This window comes from Cygnus atratus, chromosome 16, assembly GCF_013377495.2.
Source record: "Cygnus atratus isolate AKBS03 ecotype Queensland, Australia chromosome 16, CAtr_DNAZoo_HiC_assembly, whole genome shotgun sequence".
Taxonomy (NCBI): Eukaryota; Metazoa; Chordata; class Aves; order Anseriformes; family Anatidae; genus Cygnus; species Cygnus atratus.
The window spans coordinates 1,113,607-1,130,370 of NC_066377.1; the positions used below are offsets into that span (position 1 = coordinate 1,113,607).

General features: G+C 69.3%; 1 protein-coding gene across 3 annotated transcripts in view; it reads left to right on the forward strand.

Annotated features, from left to right (window-relative positions):
• BCL2L1 (BCL2 like 1) overlaps positions 1-16,196 on the forward strand; it is a 17,241-nt gene extending 1,045 nt beyond the window's left edge. The window contains exons 1-3 of one of the 3 annotated variants that reach the window (XM_050713937.1): positions 97-213; positions 418-1,079; positions 15,650-16,192. In XM_050713937.1, the coding sequence (XP_050569894.1) occupies positions 528-1,079; positions 15,650-15,787 (690 nt within the window). In that variant the 5' untranslated portion in view covers positions 97-213; positions 418-527 and the 3' untranslated portion in view covers positions 15,788-16,192. Of the gene's footprint in view, positions 1-96; positions 214-417; positions 1,080-15,649 lie in introns of those variants that run through there. The other 2 variants (XM_035567065.2, XM_035567066.2) reach the window with 2 other exon arrangements.
• The last annotated feature ends 568 nt before the right edge of the window (positions 16,197-16,764 follow it).

The window sequence follows — 16,764 nt, forward strand, 5'->3', positions numbered from 1 at the left end:
CCCGCGCCCCGCTCGAGCCGCTGCAGCCGTTGGGCGGCTTCCGCCGGGCCCGTTGGGCAATCCCGGGAAGGGGGGGTGGGGGGGCAAAGAACCGGGCCCTTTAACGGGCGGGGCCGGGGGCGGCGCTGCCTCCGCCTCCGCGGCTCTCCGGGACTGGCGGAGCGGGGCCGGGGCCTCCCGCAGCTCCCGCACAGCCGCGGCCGCCCGCAGCCGGTGAGCCCCCGGGGCTGCGGGGAGCGGGGGCCGGGGGAGGGCCCCCGGGGGAGGGGGGGGGCGCCGCGGTGGGATCGGGGCGGCTTTGGGGCTGGGCGGGGAGCTGAGCGGCGATAATAAGCTGTTGATGCGTGCGGGGCGGGGGGGGGGCTGCAGCGTTAACCGTTTCTGTGCCTCCTTCCCCCGGCGTTTGTCCGTGCAAAGGTCGGATGCTGTCGCCACCCTGAGGGAGCGCGGAGGCAGGAGTCTGCCGGGGGGGCTGATCCGCTTGTGCTCCGGACCATGGACTCATTGAGGGCGGCCCAGGTGTGAAAATGTCCAGCAGCAACCGGGACTTGGTGATTGACTTTGTTTCCTACAAGCTGTCGCAGAAGGGCTACAGCTGGAGCCAGCTGGAGGAGGAGGATGAGAACAGGACTGACCTCGCGGCGGAGGCCGGCACGGACGGGGTGCTCAACGGGAGCCCGTCCTGGCACCCGCCCGCCAGCCAGGTAGTGAACGGCGCCGCCGTGCACCGGAGCAGCCTCGAGGTCCACGAAATCGTTCGGTCAGCCGCCGTGAGGCAGGCGCTGCGAGAAGCGGGGGACGAGTTTGAGCTGAGGTACCGCCGGGCCTTCAGCGACCTCACCTCCCAGCTCCACATCACCCCCGGCACGGCGTACCAGAGCTTCGAGCAGGTGGTGAACGAACTCTTCCGCGATGGAGTGAACTGGGGGCGCATCGTGGCTTTCTTCTCCTTCGGAGGGGCGCTGTGCGTGGAGAGCGTCGACAAGGAGATGCGGGTACTGGTGGGGCGCATTGTGGCGTGGATGACCACGTACTTGACCGACCATCTAGACCCCTGGATCCAGGAGAACGGCGGATGGGTAAGAGCTGCTCTCCGCGGGGGGGTTGGCTCCCTGCGGCCCCCTGGCTCAAGGCCGGGCGGCGTTGGTCGAACCCAGCTCCCTGGGGTGTTTGTGTTAGCGCCTGCCCGAGGCCTTGCAGGGTGATAAATGGGTGCGCGGCCTCTCCCTCTGTGTTCTTAGCGCTCTGCCACGAGAGCGCCAGCCCGCCGCGATGGAACAAAGAGTTTGTGCTCAGATCCGTCCTTCCTCACCCTTTTTTCCCCTCCTTCTCCCTGCCTGTTACGTAAGAGACCCATTTTCCGAGAGCCTTTGGAAACGTCATGTCACCCAAGCTCGTTCTTCAAGCGGCAGCCCTTGCTCTCGGCACGTTCCTCGTGTCATTTAGCAGCGGGGAGCGGCGCTTCCTCCTCCTCCTCCTCCCTGAGCTGCTGCTCGGGGCTGGCCTTGCGGCCTGCTGGGGTAACAGCCGCTTCTGCGTTCTGGAGACGGGACGTTCCTCCTCCTCCGCTGCGGTCGCCGTGAGGCGAATCCTCCGGCAGGTCCCCGGGGGCGGCGCCGGGGCAGCTCCACCCGAGCCGGTGGGGTTGCGAGGCACAGCTCCGTGCCCGGGAGCCGCCTCATCCTCAGCTGCTTCTCGCCCGGCTCGGAGCGGTGCTCCCGGCTGCCCCCGCAGCGCTTTCGGCAGCGAGGCATTCAGGTGGATGAGCGCTTCTCCAGGAAGCGTTCCTGAGATGCCTGCTCTGGCTGCGCGCGGGGCTGCCGGCGGGAGGCTTAGGGCCCGCAGGTGTTGGGAGCTGTCTCTCTGCTTCCACTTCTGCATCTTAGGGGTTCCCTGCGGGGGCGACCGTCACTGGTGCCCGCTGGGAGGAGCTCCCGCTGTCAGCCGTTAGCGTCTAAACGGTGGGGAATCGGTGGGGAATCGCCCCCCGAGCGCTGGGAGCTGAGGCCTTTCCGCCCCTTTCATCCCTGCAGCCCACCCCTGCGCTGCGAGGAGGGGGCAGGAGCCCCGGAGCGCCCCTTTGGCGTTGGGGAACCCCAGGAGCCCCTCGGGGCTCCCCAGCTCCCTGTGCCGGACCCCCGGGAGCACCCAGGGCGGAGCGGGAGCACCCAGGGCTCAGGAATTCCTGGAATGTGGCCGGCCTGGGGCACTGCCTGGGTGGGGCTGCTCAGGCAGCCTCGGGAGGTTTCGATTCCTAACCTGGGACCCGCCGGCCGCTGGATCTGGCCCATTAGCGCTCTGTGGTCGCGCAGATAACCCCTGGCCAAACGCTGCCGAGTTCCTTCCCCCCCCCCCCTCCCTCCGGCTTTGGCTTTTAAAGCCCCAGATTAGTCTTGGAATTGAGTGATCAAATTGAGGTTTCCAAGCGAGCGTGGCTGTTGCTGTTAGTGACGGGCTGGGTTGTATCCTGGAGACCTAGGCGATAATGCAACCCGATTTTTTGTAAATGAACTCTCGGGGGGGATTTAGATTAAATCACTGGTGGAAAATCACTGGTCCCTGCTTGCGGGGAATGCAATACCTCCTCCCTCCCTTCCCCACCCCCAACCAGCTATCGCAGTTAAGACTCCGCATTTTTTTTGTGCGCGCACGCGTCTGCCTCTAAATTCATTGTTTGTAGCAAACATTTGCTCAGCAGATTGCGGGAGGGTCAGGACTGCTCCCTCGCCGACCCGCCCACCCGCTCGGGCTTTGAAGATCTCCGTGAGCTGCGCTTCCCTCCCGGGGGAGCAGCCCTGCTCCCGACCTTGAGCGGGGCTCCTGGCTTCGCTGCCCGGGCCGTGCCGTGGCCGAAGCGGAGCCGGGTGCCGCAGCTGGGGGGGGGGGATTGGATCCAAACGGGGTGGGCGGCGTGGCTGCCGCCAGCCTGCTGCAATCCCTGCGCCCCCAACCTGCTGCTTTCTGACAGCCCGGCTGCAGCGTTCGGCCGCGCTCCTTTCGGTGGGGCTCCAGGCGCAGGGGTGACGTGTCCGGGGGACGCTCTGCTTGGCTCTCGCGGGACTCCAGCTGCAGGGACGAGCCGTGGTTTGGGAGCGCGGCCGCCCTGCGCCTCCTGGGCGGCGCGTGTGGTGGGGAAGGAGCGCGGCTCCATCGCAGGTGTCGCCCGGGCGGCACGCGGAGGAAGCTCGGTTTCGTCCTGCACCGGCGGAACAAAGGAGAGCGCAGCGTGGCCGTGGGGGCGCCGGCTTGCCTTTGGGGAGGGCAGAACTGGAGAAACCGTTTTTTGAGGGAGGAGGAGCGGTAAATCTCACGGCGCGGCGTTAACGTGGGTATATCTTGTCGTGTCGTCTGGCCCTGCCTTGCTTTCCCCTTCTCTCCACAGTCTGCCGCCGAGAAAGCGAAGAGGAGAGGAACCTGAGGGGGGTTTCATGATCAGCCCTGGGCTGCAGGGAGCTGCTGCCCCGTGAGCTATCAAAACCAAGTAGGACGCTTTCTGGAGGCGGATACTTTGACCTGGACCGAGTCCCACCGGCTGTAAACTTTAAACAGGAAGGCCAGCGGCGACCGGAGGCGTCACGGGGTGTGGAGAGCCCCAGGGAGAGGGAACGCAGGAGGCGGAAACCCAAGGTGCACGGGAGAGCGCGTGGCAGGCGGAGGTGTGCTGCCCGTGCGTCGTGTGCTCGAGGAAGGGAACCGGGCAGGAGTCCTCGCCTGGCTGTGACAGCCCCGGGTGTGCTCCTGCCTTTCCCTCCAGGCTGCGTCTGCCTTCAGAGCGGGGCTAAAAGCCGGTGTTCTGGGGCCTTGGGGCAGGTCTGTGAACGTAGAGGCGAGGGCTTTCCCCTCTGCAGAGAGGAAGAGCGAAGGCTTTGTGTCGGGCCAGGACTGAAAGCGTGCAGGACCCCAGCGGGCAGCCTGCAAGGCCTGAATCCCGGCGGTCTGGGCTGGCCGAGGGGCAGGGACCCCTCAGGGGGTCCCCGGGGCTGGCCGAGGGGCAGGGACCGTCCCCAGGGCTGGCCCTGGGAGCCGCAGGCTGCCGGTGGTCCCGCGTGCCGGGACGGACGTGTCGCGTTGCTCTGCGGCGAGCTGGAAGCTTGCGGTTCTGTTTGGGGAAAACCCTTCGAAGATGTCAGTACAGCAAACCCCTGTAGTATCTTTTTAATTTTTTTTTCGTGAATGGTAGGAAATGACTCAGCCTGTGTCATATGACAGAACGCAGCTGGGATTTCGTCCTCCGCTCTGGCTCCAGCCGTCTCAATGGTTTCAGGTTGAGAGCTAGACTTCAGCCTCCAGCTCTTGAGAAGAGCTTTCTGGCCTTGCGCGGCTTGCCCAGGTAAATGGCACGCGCCTCCCCCTGCAGCCACCTCGCTCTGCTGAGCCTGCCCGCCCCGAGATCCTCGCCAGCCCGAGCTCGTCGGGCTGCGCGCCTCTAGGTCTGAATCGTGCTGCTGGGCGCAGGCGTGGCGAGGGGCCCTGGCACGAGGCGCGCACGGCACGCGTGGCGGAGGCTCAGCTGCGCCTTGTGCTCCGTGGGGGACGCGGCCGCCTCCGGCTGACGGCTGCCTCCGAAGCCCTGCTCCCCTGCCGCCGCCCGAGTGTTCACACACAGCTTTCGGGGTGGCCAGGCACTGCTGCGCCCCCGTGAGCTCTCAGCCGGCCGTCAGCGCCCTGTGTCGGCCAGCGCCTGGCGAAACTGGCTGCGGGAGGGGACTGGGGGCAGCCGGAGATGCTCTTTGCTTTCCGCTTTGTCCCCTGGTTATTTTCACGGTCCGGACCCCTTGCTGCTGGGACCGTGCCCCCGTTGCCGTCACCCGCCTTGGGGTGGCAAAGCGCTCTGCCCGTGTCCCTCGCCCCGTTACCGGCTGCCCGGGGGGGGAGGACAGCCCGGTGCGCCCCGGCGTCCCCAGCGGCTGCTGGAGGTCCCTGCGGATTGCTGGCAGCTCCTCAAGCTGGCTGGGAACCGGGAGGCTTTTCCGCAGCCCTCCAGGAAATGCCATTGGAATGACTTCCACGGCCGCTTCCTGCCCGGCCGCGGCAGCGTTCCTGCCGCTAGGCCACGGGGGCTGGAAGGACGCCTTTCCAGAGCTCTGCCTCTCGCCCCCTTCGCTTGCTTCTCCTTCGGCAGGGCCCGGGCTGCTTTCCCCGCTGCCCCTGGGGGCGCGTGGTGGGCTTCGCTCGGGCTCCTCGGGTCTGCCATTAGAGCTGCCGGGAGGCAGCGCTGAGCTCTGGGGCTGGCGCTGGCTGTGACCCCGAGCGCTGGGGGGGGCGGGGGGGGCGTTTCCTCCCCCTCCCAGGGGAGGCTGTGGGAACCGGGGCTCGTAAAGCACCCCGAGATGCTTTAATCCCAAGAGCCGCGGTGCTTAAAAGACACCTGTGAAAGTCCTAACGATCTGGTTCTCGCCGCTCTGCCTTCCCGGCCGCTCTGGGCGGCGTTCATCCTGCTCGTCCTGCTCCCCTTCAGAAGGGAGCCAGCGGCGTCCCGGAGGGGGAGCGGGGGGGCGGCAGCAGCGGGCTCTTGGCCCTGCGGAGCTGCAGCTTTCTGTGTCTGGGCGCTGGTGTCTGGGTGAAAAGGCCGCGCGGCTCCTGCGTGTGCGTGCGGTGATACGCGCGCAGCCCGCCCGCGCCCGGCGTTCGCCTGGTCGATGCTTGGAGGCCTCCGCTCCTCGGTTTTTTTACCAAGCTGCTGGAGGCCGGCAGTGCGGTCCCCAGCGCGAGGAGCGTGTCCCCAGCCGCTCTTTATCCCACCAGCTGCGAGCCGGAGCAGTCCCGGGAGGAGCCGGGAGGAGGGGAGGGATGGGTCTCGGCTGTGGGAGCGCAGCGGGCCGGCTGAGCACGGAGCCAGGGGACCGGCGGTGCTTTCTGACGGGGGAGGGAATCAGGGAATCAGGGAATCACAGAACTGTAGGGGTCGGAAGGGGCAGGGGGAGGCGGCTCTCTGCCTGCTGACCCCGCAGCGGGCGAGGGCGATTCCCTCCCGGCTGACTCAGGGCGAAGGCACGCGCCCCGCGCCCCGCTCCCCGCTCCCTGCTCCGGGCCGTGGTCTCCTCCCTCCCGGAGGGATGTCACCCTCAGACGCCGTTGTTCCCGGTGACTAAAGACGACTGATAACAGAGGCATGAAAGGGAAGCGGTGTCCCTCTGTGCCGGGGCACTCCTTGGCCGGCTGCTCCGGCCTTGGACGGGGGAAACCCAGCTCCTCCTCGCCGTCCCCACCTGGGGGGCCCTGCGGAGAGGCGCCTGCTGCTGCAGGAGCTCCGAGGCCGTGCTGCCGAACGCCCTGGGGATGCCCAGGACTGGGGTTTGGGGACGCACTCGTAGCCACGCGTGAGAGCTTCCCCTCCGGGGGGCTGCGGGGTGGCCCCGGGGGGTTGGTGGGAGCGCTCGGCCGGGGAGAGGGGTCACGCTCCGCGGCACGGGGCGAGGGCACGGGGGGCTGGCGGAGGCAGAGCCGTTAGCAGATGGCTCCAGCTGGGGTTACGGGGAGCAGGTGTGGGTTTCGGGAGGCGGCGTTTTAAGAGCGATGTTCAGTTTTGAACCCAGGAGGCTGAGCCGCGGCTCGCGTGCTGGGGAGCCGTGACCTAGTTGCGCTGTCAAAGCGCTCGTTTTTATTTATTTTTAGGTATTTTGCTTATTTCATCCTCGTGTTTAATTTAGCCAGCAAATAAAAATAAAGACGCGGGGGCCGAGCGGTGCCGGGAAGGACTGCCTCCAGGCGCGAACGCCCGACGTGCAGCCCCTCGGTGCAGCCCGCACCCCTCCAGCACCATCCCCTCGGACACGTGCTCCCGTGTACCGGCCCCGCGCCGTCTCCCAGGACCTCTGTAAGGGACACCCAGCGCGCTCAGCTGCCTGCCTGCGGGGCGGCCGGGGCGGGAGGAGCGGACGCGATGCGGAGCATTAAGCAGAGAGCTCCCCGCGGCCGCTGGGACCGCGGGAAGGCCGTGCCATGCCCTGCCGAGGGGAGCTGGGGGAGCGGGGGGTTGAATCTTGTGTCGGCTCTGCAGCAGGAGCCGTGCTGGTCGCTGTCCCGGCAGCCGTTTGCCCGGCGTGCCTGCGGCAGGGCGATCCAGCTGCGTTTTGAGCAGGGCGAAGTTTCGGGGGGCCGTGCGATTCCCCCGGGGAGAGCTGCTCGAGCTCGTCGCCTTACCCTCCTTCCTGCTCAAGCCTGCGCCTCGGCTGTGCCTGCGGACGCAGCCCCTGCTTCAAGCAGATCCAATTAGCGGCAGGCTGCTGGCAGCAGCTCGCGGAGGTCGCCCCTGGGACGAGGAGCCCTGGGGCAGGGAGGGCGGGCGGGCGGGCTCCCCCCGCGCCCTGGGCTGCCTGACCCGGGGTGGGGTCCCACTGGCTGCTGCCGGCCCCGTGCTCCCAAAAACTCCGAAGTGGGGCCACTTGGCAGCACGCGGGGGCTCCGAGAGCCTTGCAGGGCCGAGGCAGGGGGTGCTGCAGGGCCGCGTGCCCACGTGGAGGCAGCCGCTGGAGCTGGCGTCGAGCTGGTGGCTGCTCTCCGAAGGAGAACGGAGGGATTTGGGGGATTTCTCCCCCCTCTGGAGGGCAGAGGGCTCCGTGGATGGCCACGAGGCTGCCCTGGTCTGGTCCGTACGCAGCTAGCGCTGCGTTTCGTTCGTTCTCCGAGGCGATGCTGGTCCCAGCTGCACGTCGCTGGGCTTCTCTCACGGCTTGGGCTGCCGAAGGCTGGGGCCCTACGAGCGCCGTGTGCGGCTGCTGCACGTGCCACTCGTGGCCAGCTGGCTCGCGGCCTGGGCCGGGACCGGGAAGTGGGGGGTGGCCCGGGGCAGTTCCTGGGCGATGCCTGAGTTGGGTGTTGAGAAAATGAGGGGGTGCTGCCTCTAAGTCAGCGACCGCAGCAGCGCCGTAAGCGCTTCCGTCCCGTAATGCTGCGGCTCACGAGCGTGTTACGCTCGCCGCAGAGCTGATGTCTTTTATTAGAGCAACCGACCTCATTTAGAAGCTGCCAGTGCACCAGCCGGTGATTATTTCACGCGGCAGCACGGACGGAGGAGCCCAGAGCAGAACACAAAGTCCCCTTCTCCTGCTGCGCTGCTCCGAGCCATTTGCTGCGTCAGCTCCCTCCTCTCCTCCTTCCCCTCGAGTCAGCAAGGATTTGGCTACCAGTGACTTCAGGGCCAGAACCATTTGAGATTTCACGTGGGCTGACGGGAAGTGAAAACGGAATGAGCACATCTTCCTCCCCTTCCTGCCCCTCCGCCCTTTCCCCTTTTTCATTCAAGGGCCGTGTAAATTGCTGCAGCCTGGCGAGGCTCCGGGGCCGAAGCGGGGAGTGGGGGCCTTGGTCGGCGCTCGCCGGGGTGCTGGGGACGGGCGGCTCCCGAGGCAGAGAACCGGGGACCCGACGCCCCAGGGAGCGATCCCGCTCCTGGCCCTGCTCGTCAGGGGAGCAATCCTGCTCCCTGCCCTGCTCAGAAGAGGTCCGGTAACGCCTGCCGTGCCCCGGGAGGTGCTTTGGAGTAGGGCTCGGTGCGGTTAAAGGCTGAGGGCTGTGGGGGCCACGCTCAGCCCTGCCTAGGAGCGTGGCTGTGCGCCCGGGCACGTGTGAGCGCAGAGCATCGCCCCCTCGGCGCAGGTTTCCCCGTGCCTACACAGGTGCTGCGACGTTCGGGAGGAGCAGTGACGAGGCGGAAGGGAGCTTTGCTCCCAGGGCGCTGCAGGACCCCGCGGAGGTCTCGGGACCGCTCGGGCTCCCGGCGGCGCAGGCGGCCGACGACCGTGAAATTGCAGCGAGAGCTTCCCCTGCCCCCGCCGAGCGCGCCCCCCGCACAAAAGGCAGGCGGGCCGCGCCGCCCGCGGGGGCTCAGACACCATCTGTCCGCTGGGGAGAAGCATCAGAGAGACCGTCTTTCCTCGGCCTCTTCCCCTTAATGCCCTTCGGAAAACGATCCCGTTCCCAGCAGGTGCTAATCCCTCGAGCGGACCCGGCTCTGCCCACGCGCTCGGGGCTGCGCCTTTGTGCCGGGAGCTCGCCGCCGGCCGCGGTCCCTGGTGGGGGACCCGGTGCGGGCCTGGGCTGCGGCACTTCTGGGAGCCCCCGGCCCGGTTCTGGGAGCGGCTCTGACGAAAGCCGGCCGCAAGCAGATCCGTGCTTCGCGCCGTCTCCTGCCTCGGTACCCACGAATGTTTCAGCAGGTTTGGGAAGCAGCGCGGTTCCCCTCTCCCCGCCTCTTGCTGCGCGCAGCAGTCTCCGGGGGCAGGGAGAGGGGCCACAGCTGCCTTCCGAGCCCCTTCCGTGCGTTTGGAGAGCGCTGAAATGGTGCTGAACGGTGCGGGCTTCTCGCAGGCTCCCCGGAGCTGCTGATGGAGCAGGGGTGACAAGAGGCTGCCCTGCTGGCGAGGGTTTCCGGGCTGCAAGGAGGTGGCTGCAGCCCTCACGTACGCCGCAGCCCTGCGGGGTTTGTCAGGCTGCGGGCTAACCCCGGGGCAGCTCGGTGTGGGGCCGGGCAGGGGGGAGAGGCAGGGACGGGCCTGTTTAATGACCCCTTTGGAGTTTAACGACCCCTTTGGAGCTTACGGCCGCATCCGGGAGAGGCAGGTTGTGCCTGGGCAGCGGCAGCACCCAGGGGAGCAGAGCCGGGGTGAGGCAGGCCCGGCCTTTGTCACGGGGATGTGCCGCTGCCTCCCCGCCGGTCCCCGTTAGCGTAACAGAGCTGGGTCCCTGCAGCATCCAGCTGTGGAGCTGCGGGTCCCCGCCGCCCCTTCCCCGCCCCGATGGCCCCATCTGCCATCCCGATGGCCCCGCGTCCCGTCCCCAGCCTGCCCAGGGCCGCTGGCAGGGACCAGCACGGCCTCAGCACCGAAGCCGGGGGCTGCAGAAGCTCGGAGAGCGGCGCGGGTCCCTGCCCCGGACGGCACAGCTCCTCGGCGAGGTGAGCCTGGGTCGGGGCTCCCGCTGAGCTCCAGCCGCAGGGCCCCAGGCTCTCAGGGCTGTCGCTGCTGCCCTCCCGAGGGTCCTGGCTTGAGACCCCGCGGGGTCAGGGCCACCCACACGCGCAGCAGCCCGGGGTTGTGCTCCCGGGGGGAGCAGGGCACGGGGGGCGATTCGGAGCTGCGCGGGGACCCGCCGAGCCGTGGGCACGGGATCCCAGCAGCAGCCTTTGGCAGCGCTCGTGTTTTCAGTTCTTCTGAAAGCTCTCGGCTCTGCCTTTTCCCCCCCTCCCCGACCCCGCGCTTCCTTCACCTGCAGGTTTGCACATGCCAGCGCCGTGTGGGGAGCTGGCAGCCCGCAGGGGCCCCGGGAACAGGCTGCTGCCGGCGCGCGGCTTTGTTCTGCTCGGCGCTGGGCTGCTGCCGGGCTTTCTGCGTGCCTCCCCCTCCCGGCGCAGCACCCGGCCCCGCAGCTCCCCAACAAACGCCTGCCTGCCTGTCCTGATGACTCTGCTCCCGGCCGGTGGTGGTGTTGGGCCTCTCAGCTGTGACACAGCTGTACTCACAGCTCAGGTAAACCGGGAACGGCGAGCTTTGTTTTCGAGTGAGACATCGCCTCGTGACGAGGACGCGTGGACGGGGAGCCAGGTGCTGTGGCTCACGCTGCGGGCAGGCCACGTAACCCCGCCGCACGTCTGGGAACGGCACGGCCTTGTCCCCAGGGAGGCTCTGGGGAGCCGGCTCCTTTTTCTGGTGGAGCGCGACAAGATTCTGGGGTGGGAAGCGAAAGCCTTTCGTACGTGCCGAGCTGCTTGCGTGGGTGCCTTGTCTCCAAAGGCGCTCGCTCCCGGAGGACAGCGCGCTCCCCGAGCGGCGCGCAGGTGGCGGAGGTGGCGTGGGGCCGGGGCGCTCGGCAGCAGGGTCTGCTCTCCTCCCCGCACACACGTCCCTGGCTCGCGGTGAGCAGGCCGTAGGCAGAGCCCCGCTCATCTCTGCTGGCCTCCCGAGCCTCGTGCCGGCGCCCCGGTGCCTCCCGCGCGAGGGACACCCGGGGTGCCCAAACCGCTGCCGCCCCCCAGCTGCCTGTCGGGAGAGCAGATGGGGATTAGCTGCTCGCATCTGCTCCCGTCACCTGCCTCGGGGCCCGGCGTCACTCACTGAATCCTCTTTCCCAAAGCCTCGCAGCTTATCGTGAAAGAGGAACCCGCTCTGCTCCGCCTGCCCCGAGCGGGATGCGGCGGCTCGGCCGGGGTCCAGGCGGTGCCGCTGAGCGGAGGCGGCTGGCCCGGGGCAGGGGGCTCAAACGTTGGCTCTTCCCCTTCCCGCTTTCAGGCCGGGCCACGAGGCGCCGTCTGCAGCCGGACCTCGCGGCCGCTTGACCTTGCTCTCATCCCCCCGAGACGGCGAGCCACCCCGAGACGCCTCGGGTCGGCCCTCGGCGTGCCGCGAGGCGGCCGCTCGGCGCGCACCGGGCTGCCGCTCCCCTGGCAGGGGCTGCAGGCCGAGGCGGGCGGGTGACGGGATGGGTCCTGGCAGCCCCGGGGCTGCTGGCACGCAGGGTCGGGGCTTGGGAGGGCCCCGGGGGGTGCCCGGAGCAGGAGCCCCCAGCCTTGGGGCTGCGGCGAGGAAACCTCGTGTCCTGCCCCCGGCGCCGGGCGGGGAGAGGCGCCGCCGGGGCTCGGCCTCTGGGTAGGCGCAGCCTCCTGCCGCTTCCTCCTCGCCTCGCCAGGGCACCCTCCTCTCGGTCCGTCAGCGGGCGGGGAGGGGATGTGACGGGGCTGGGAGCGGTGGCAGAACAGCCTGTCCTCTGGGGCGGGGGCGGCCCCGGGGCGATGGAGACACCGACGTGCTGTTGCTACCATAGCCCTCCTTCGGAGCGACTCAGGAATTCCAAATATTTCCTCCCAGATAAAGGTGACCGGGGGAGGCCAGAAATATCTGGACGTGCCCGGGCAAGCCTGGGAGCCCCGAAGACGGGGCAGAACGGGGCAGAACGGGCGGAATCGGTACTCGGCGTGCTGCACGCCGGGCGCTGTGGGAACCGGCAAGCTGCCTCCCCTAACCTCCAACCCACCCCAGGCCTGGCTGCCCGCTCCCAGGGGCCACACCTGGGATCGTGCTCGTGGGGGCCCCGCTCCGGGACGGCTCCCTGCAGGGCTGCTCCCTCCCCAGGGAAGGAGAGGGGCTCCCTCCCTCCCTCCCTCGGCTCCTGCCCCGCTCCTCTCCACCTGTGGCACCCGATAGCTCCCGGTCCACCGCCTGCGTTTATCTCTCGTTCAGCAAACGCTTACTTTTCTTAGAAACAGAGGCTCCGAACGCGCTTCTTGGAACCGCCTTTCCCCAAGCTCCGGGGCACGTACCGAAGAAGAGGTAGCGCGGAGGGACGAGGTGCTGCCCCCCCCCCCCCCAGCCGCCCCGGCCCCTCTCCTGGTGCCCACCCCACCGCGGGACCCCGGGCGGAGGCGCTGGGTGCCGGGGAGCCCCTGCTCTCCTCCGGGGACCCCCCCGCTCAACTCCGCGTGCTCCGTGCTGCTGAGGAGCCCCGGGGGAGGCGTTGCCCCCTCCAGAAACCTCAGCCCTGTGGGAGGGATGGGGGCGCTTGGGAAGGGTCTGGCAGGAGCGGGGCTGTTTGACCCCGGCACAGCCCTCCAGGCGCAGGTGGAGGTACGGGCAAGGTGACCTTCCCCTGCCCACCCCGCTCCCTCCCCCTCTAGGAGCAAAACTCTGTGTCTCGGGTGCGTCTGGAGCAGGGGACGCCCCTGGGCTCCGCAGGGGATGCTCCTGGGCTCTGTTCCCTGCTGGCAGCACTGCCCAGGAGCCGCCGACGCCTGCGCGGCTCCGGCCGCGCCTCGGGAGGAGCCTGCGGAGCGGGGACAGGCGGGTGCCCGGCCCTCGGCTCGGTCGGGCAGGCCCCGGGGAGCAGGGAGCGAGGGGGCTTTTTGCAGGGAGAACGTTGATCTCGATGGGCACGGCATCCTTCCTCCGCCCTGAGCACGGCCACGGCATCGGGTGCTGTGGGGGCCCTGCCTGGGAGCCCCCAGCGCGGGGCCGCGCTGCGGTGTGGAGCTGCTCCGCCGGGGGCGAGCCCGTGCCTCGTGTCCCGGCTCCCCCAGCCCTCCGTCCCCGCCGGCCCGCTGTCAGCTGCCTCTCGCCACGCTCCGTCACCACCTGGCAGCAGAGGGATTCCCCGTGCCCTAATTCAAAATACCGCCCCCCCCCCCCCGCCTTGGCTTTGGGCTCGCCTCCCGCAGCGCGGCGCTGGTTGTTTCTGTGGCCTCCCTCCTGGAGCGGTGGGAGCAGAGCGGGCGGCAGCGGGCAGGAGCCTCACCCGGCCCTGCGGCCGTCACCTCTGCGTGACTGCGTGGCCGCGCTCCGCGGCTGCCTGCGCCCCAGCAACGGGGCCGGGCTGCAACGCAACGGCTCCACGGGGAGTGCGGCGGCCTTCTGCCACCCCCCGGGGCAGCTTCTGTGCCCCGGCGCGAGGCTCTGGGCAGCAGCCTGCCCGCGAGCGAGCGAGGAAGGGGCCCCGTTGTCGCTGCCCCGTGGCCCTGCTGGCGTCGTCACGGTCGAGCAGCGCCTGCGGGAGGTGGAGGGCAGCCAGGGAGGCCGTGAGGTGCTGGAGGACGTTTCCTGGCAGGTCCCGAAACTCGTCGGCCCCTGCCGAGGTGCCTCGTGCCCTGCTGGGCACCTGGGGCCGTTGGCCAAGGAGGGGAGGGGAGCCAAGCCGGGCGCCTTGCTGGGCAGCGCCGCCTGTGAGCTTGCACGCGCGTGTGGCAGGGCGAGGGGGTGCCCCGCGAGCCGTGGCCACGCGGGGGTGTCCGGTGGGTTCCCCTGTGGGAGCCAGGGGACTGGGGCGGCATTCCCCGGAGGGATGGAGTGCAAGTGCCTCAAGAGCAGGGATCGGGGCGCCCGCGGGTGCTGGGGCAGCTCCGGACCCAGCCGGGGGTGCTGCCCCTGCCCCGGGAGCCGTGGTAGGGCGTGACATCAAGGCAGCTCCAGCCTGGCTTATCTCTGCTTTCCCAGAGCAGGCGGCTTACTGGAACTGTGTCCGCTTATCAGGGAGCACGGGACCTCGCCGGGAACACGGCTCGAGGCCGGAGCCCCGCTGAAGCCGAGCTGCCGGCTCTCGAGCTGCAGGAGCTCCCCAAGGCCGGAGCTGCCGGCGCCAGCCCCCTGCAACCTTGGTGCTGCTGCTGGGCTCTGATAAACGGGGGCAGCGAAGCTCCCGGCCTCCTGCAGCCTGCCCTGGTGCTGGCCGCGGGGCCCTGCAGCGATCCTCGGGGCGGCCCGTGGCTGGGGGTGATGGGGGGGGGGGCTAACCAGGTCCTGGGAGTTCGGCTTTCCTCGTAGCTCTGTGGGGCCAGGTGTGTACGTGACACCCTTGCTGTAGGGCCGGGTGAGCTTTCTGTGCGGGACCAGCACCAAACCTCCTGGGCCACCCGGCCGCGTTGGAAGGACGCGAAGCAGCGAGCAGCCGGCCTCGTGCTCCGCTCCCAGAGCTTGGCCCCGCAGGGCTCCGGCCGTGAGGGTCCCCTGAGGGAGCGGGGAAGCCGCACGGCACCACGGAGCTGCTGGGGACCCTGCGGGGCTGCGTGGGGGCAGGCGGCTCTCTGAGAGCCGGCTCTGAGGCATGGAATGGTCCGGACCCGGGCTCGCTGCTCTCCCGCGGTCCAGGCCATGGCCATCTGCTGTCGAGCGGGCGAGGGGCCGGGAGTTTGCTGCCCGCTGACACCGTGGCAATCCGCCCGGCTCCTGCCGTCGGCGGCGGCGATGTGGGGCCGGGGAGGCCGGCCGGGCCGGGCCGGAGCGGCTGCATTCCTGGCCGGGCTGCTGCTCGGCCCGTGTTCACCCCGGGGCAGGCTGGGGATCTCGGCCGGCGTCGCAGCGGTGACGCAAAACCCCGGCACAAAACGCAGAGCCCGCACCGGCACCGTGCACCAGCCCTGCTGCTGCTGCTCCTTCGGACCTCGGCAGCAGGCTGCGGCCCGGCCTTCCTCCTGCTGCGAGGATTTCGATGGCGCTTCGATGCTAATTTTAGAGAGCCTCGGGCACGTGGTGCGCTGCCTGCCCTGCCCTCGTGGTGTTCTTCTTGCGAATCCTTCCTGGCATCGGCTTCTCTCATGACCGGTCCCTGTGCTTCCCCCCTTGCCCTGTGTGCGTGATTCAGAGCAGGGAAGCGCCAGGCGTCTGCCGTCCGCCCTGTCCCCACCGCCACTTTCCTGCCTGCAGGAGCCCTCCCGCTCCTTCCTGCCGTCCCCTCCCCGGGCCGTGCGAAGGAAGGCGCCCAGGGAGCAGCATCCCGGCCGTGTGGGGCTCTGCAGGGCCCCCCCGGCACAGCCCCCAGGTGCTGGGAGCACCTCGCAGATCCCTGTGCACCACGTGTGGGACGTCTCAGCCCTCGCGGCCTCGTGTAGGAGAGCGTGAAGCCCCCCAGGAGGGCCTCTACCACGGCGGGGGGGGGTGGCTAGCAGAGACGAAGGAGGCCTGTGAGATTTGGGATTGAGGGGAGGGCGTTCAGGGACCGTTACTGCAGCTAGATCTGGGAGGTGAGCGAGCCTCGCTGCAGGCAGGGGCCATCCCCTCCTGCCCTGCTGTGCTCCCTCCCCTGTCCCGTAGGGAGAAAAGAGAGGAGCAGGCACGACCCGAGCACCTGCTGGGCCCCGGGGGAGCAGCCCCCACCGTCCTGCTGCTTGCTGCTGGGCGCCGTGGCCCCGCTTCTCTCCCTCCCTGTGCTCACTGCTCTCCTCTCCCCCCAGGAGCGGTTTGTGGACCTCTACGGGAACGATGCTGCTGCGGAGATGAGGAAGGGCCAGGAGACCTTCAACAAATGGCTCCTGACCGGGGCGACGGTGGCCGGAGTGCTCCTGCTGGGATCCCTGCTGAGCCGCAAGTGACCCGCCGTCCCGTCCCGTCCCGTCCCGTCCCGTCCCGTCCCGCCCTGCCCCGTCCATCCCGTCCCGTCCCCAGGACGGCTGCGCCTTCACCGCCACATCCACTACACGGCTCCCGAGCACCGCCGCTGTGGGGGCAGACCCCCCGCGCCTCCCGGGCAAGCGCCCTGCTCGGCGGAGCTCCCTCCCTCGCGCCGCCAGCTCCTTTTCTCGTAGCTCCTCTTATTTGACCGTTCCGTTGTGTTTGAAAGGCGCTGAGACCGATGCAGCACTTCAGCCGACAGCTCCCAGCGCTGGGGAGATCCAGGCAGCCGGGGGCGGGGGGGGGGGGAGCGCTGGCTAGAAGGCGTCCCAGCCCTGCGGGGTCCTTTAGATCACTTTGAAGAGAATAAACAGACTTATTTTTGCATGTGTGAGTGCGTGCGTGTGTGTAGATGTGTCACTAAGGTAAGGTTCCCCAGCCAGAGCGAGGGTCTGGGCTCCGGCCTGCGGCGTGCTCCGCTCCTGCGCCCCAGCCCTGCCCCGCTGCAGCAGCCGGGGGGGGGCACAGAGCTGAGCTTTGCCGTCCCCGCAGCGTCCCTCCCCGTCCCCTCCTCGCCCGGCGCTGCAGGAGGGTGCCTGCCCGCCGGGAGGAGGAGGAGGCTGAGGCTGAAGCCGAGGGCGAGGGGCTCCGAGCTTGCCCGCCAGCCCCCTGCTCCCCCCCCCCCCGGGGGGGGCAGCTGCTGGGAGCTGAGGCCGCCCCGCGGGTGCTGAGGATGGCGCACCAGGCCCAGGGCTGTGCCGGGGGGAAGGGGCCTTCTCTTCCTCTCCTCCTCCTCCTCCTCCTCCTCCTCTTCTCTCCTCTCCCTCTGCGCCGCTCGGGGTTGCTGTGTGGCACTGCATGGCCTCCCTTGTCCCCCCCCCCCGTGTCCATCCCTCCCCACGCTCGCTCCACGGCCCCGCTCTTCGCTTTGCTGTCGGATTCGGGCCAGGACGGAGGC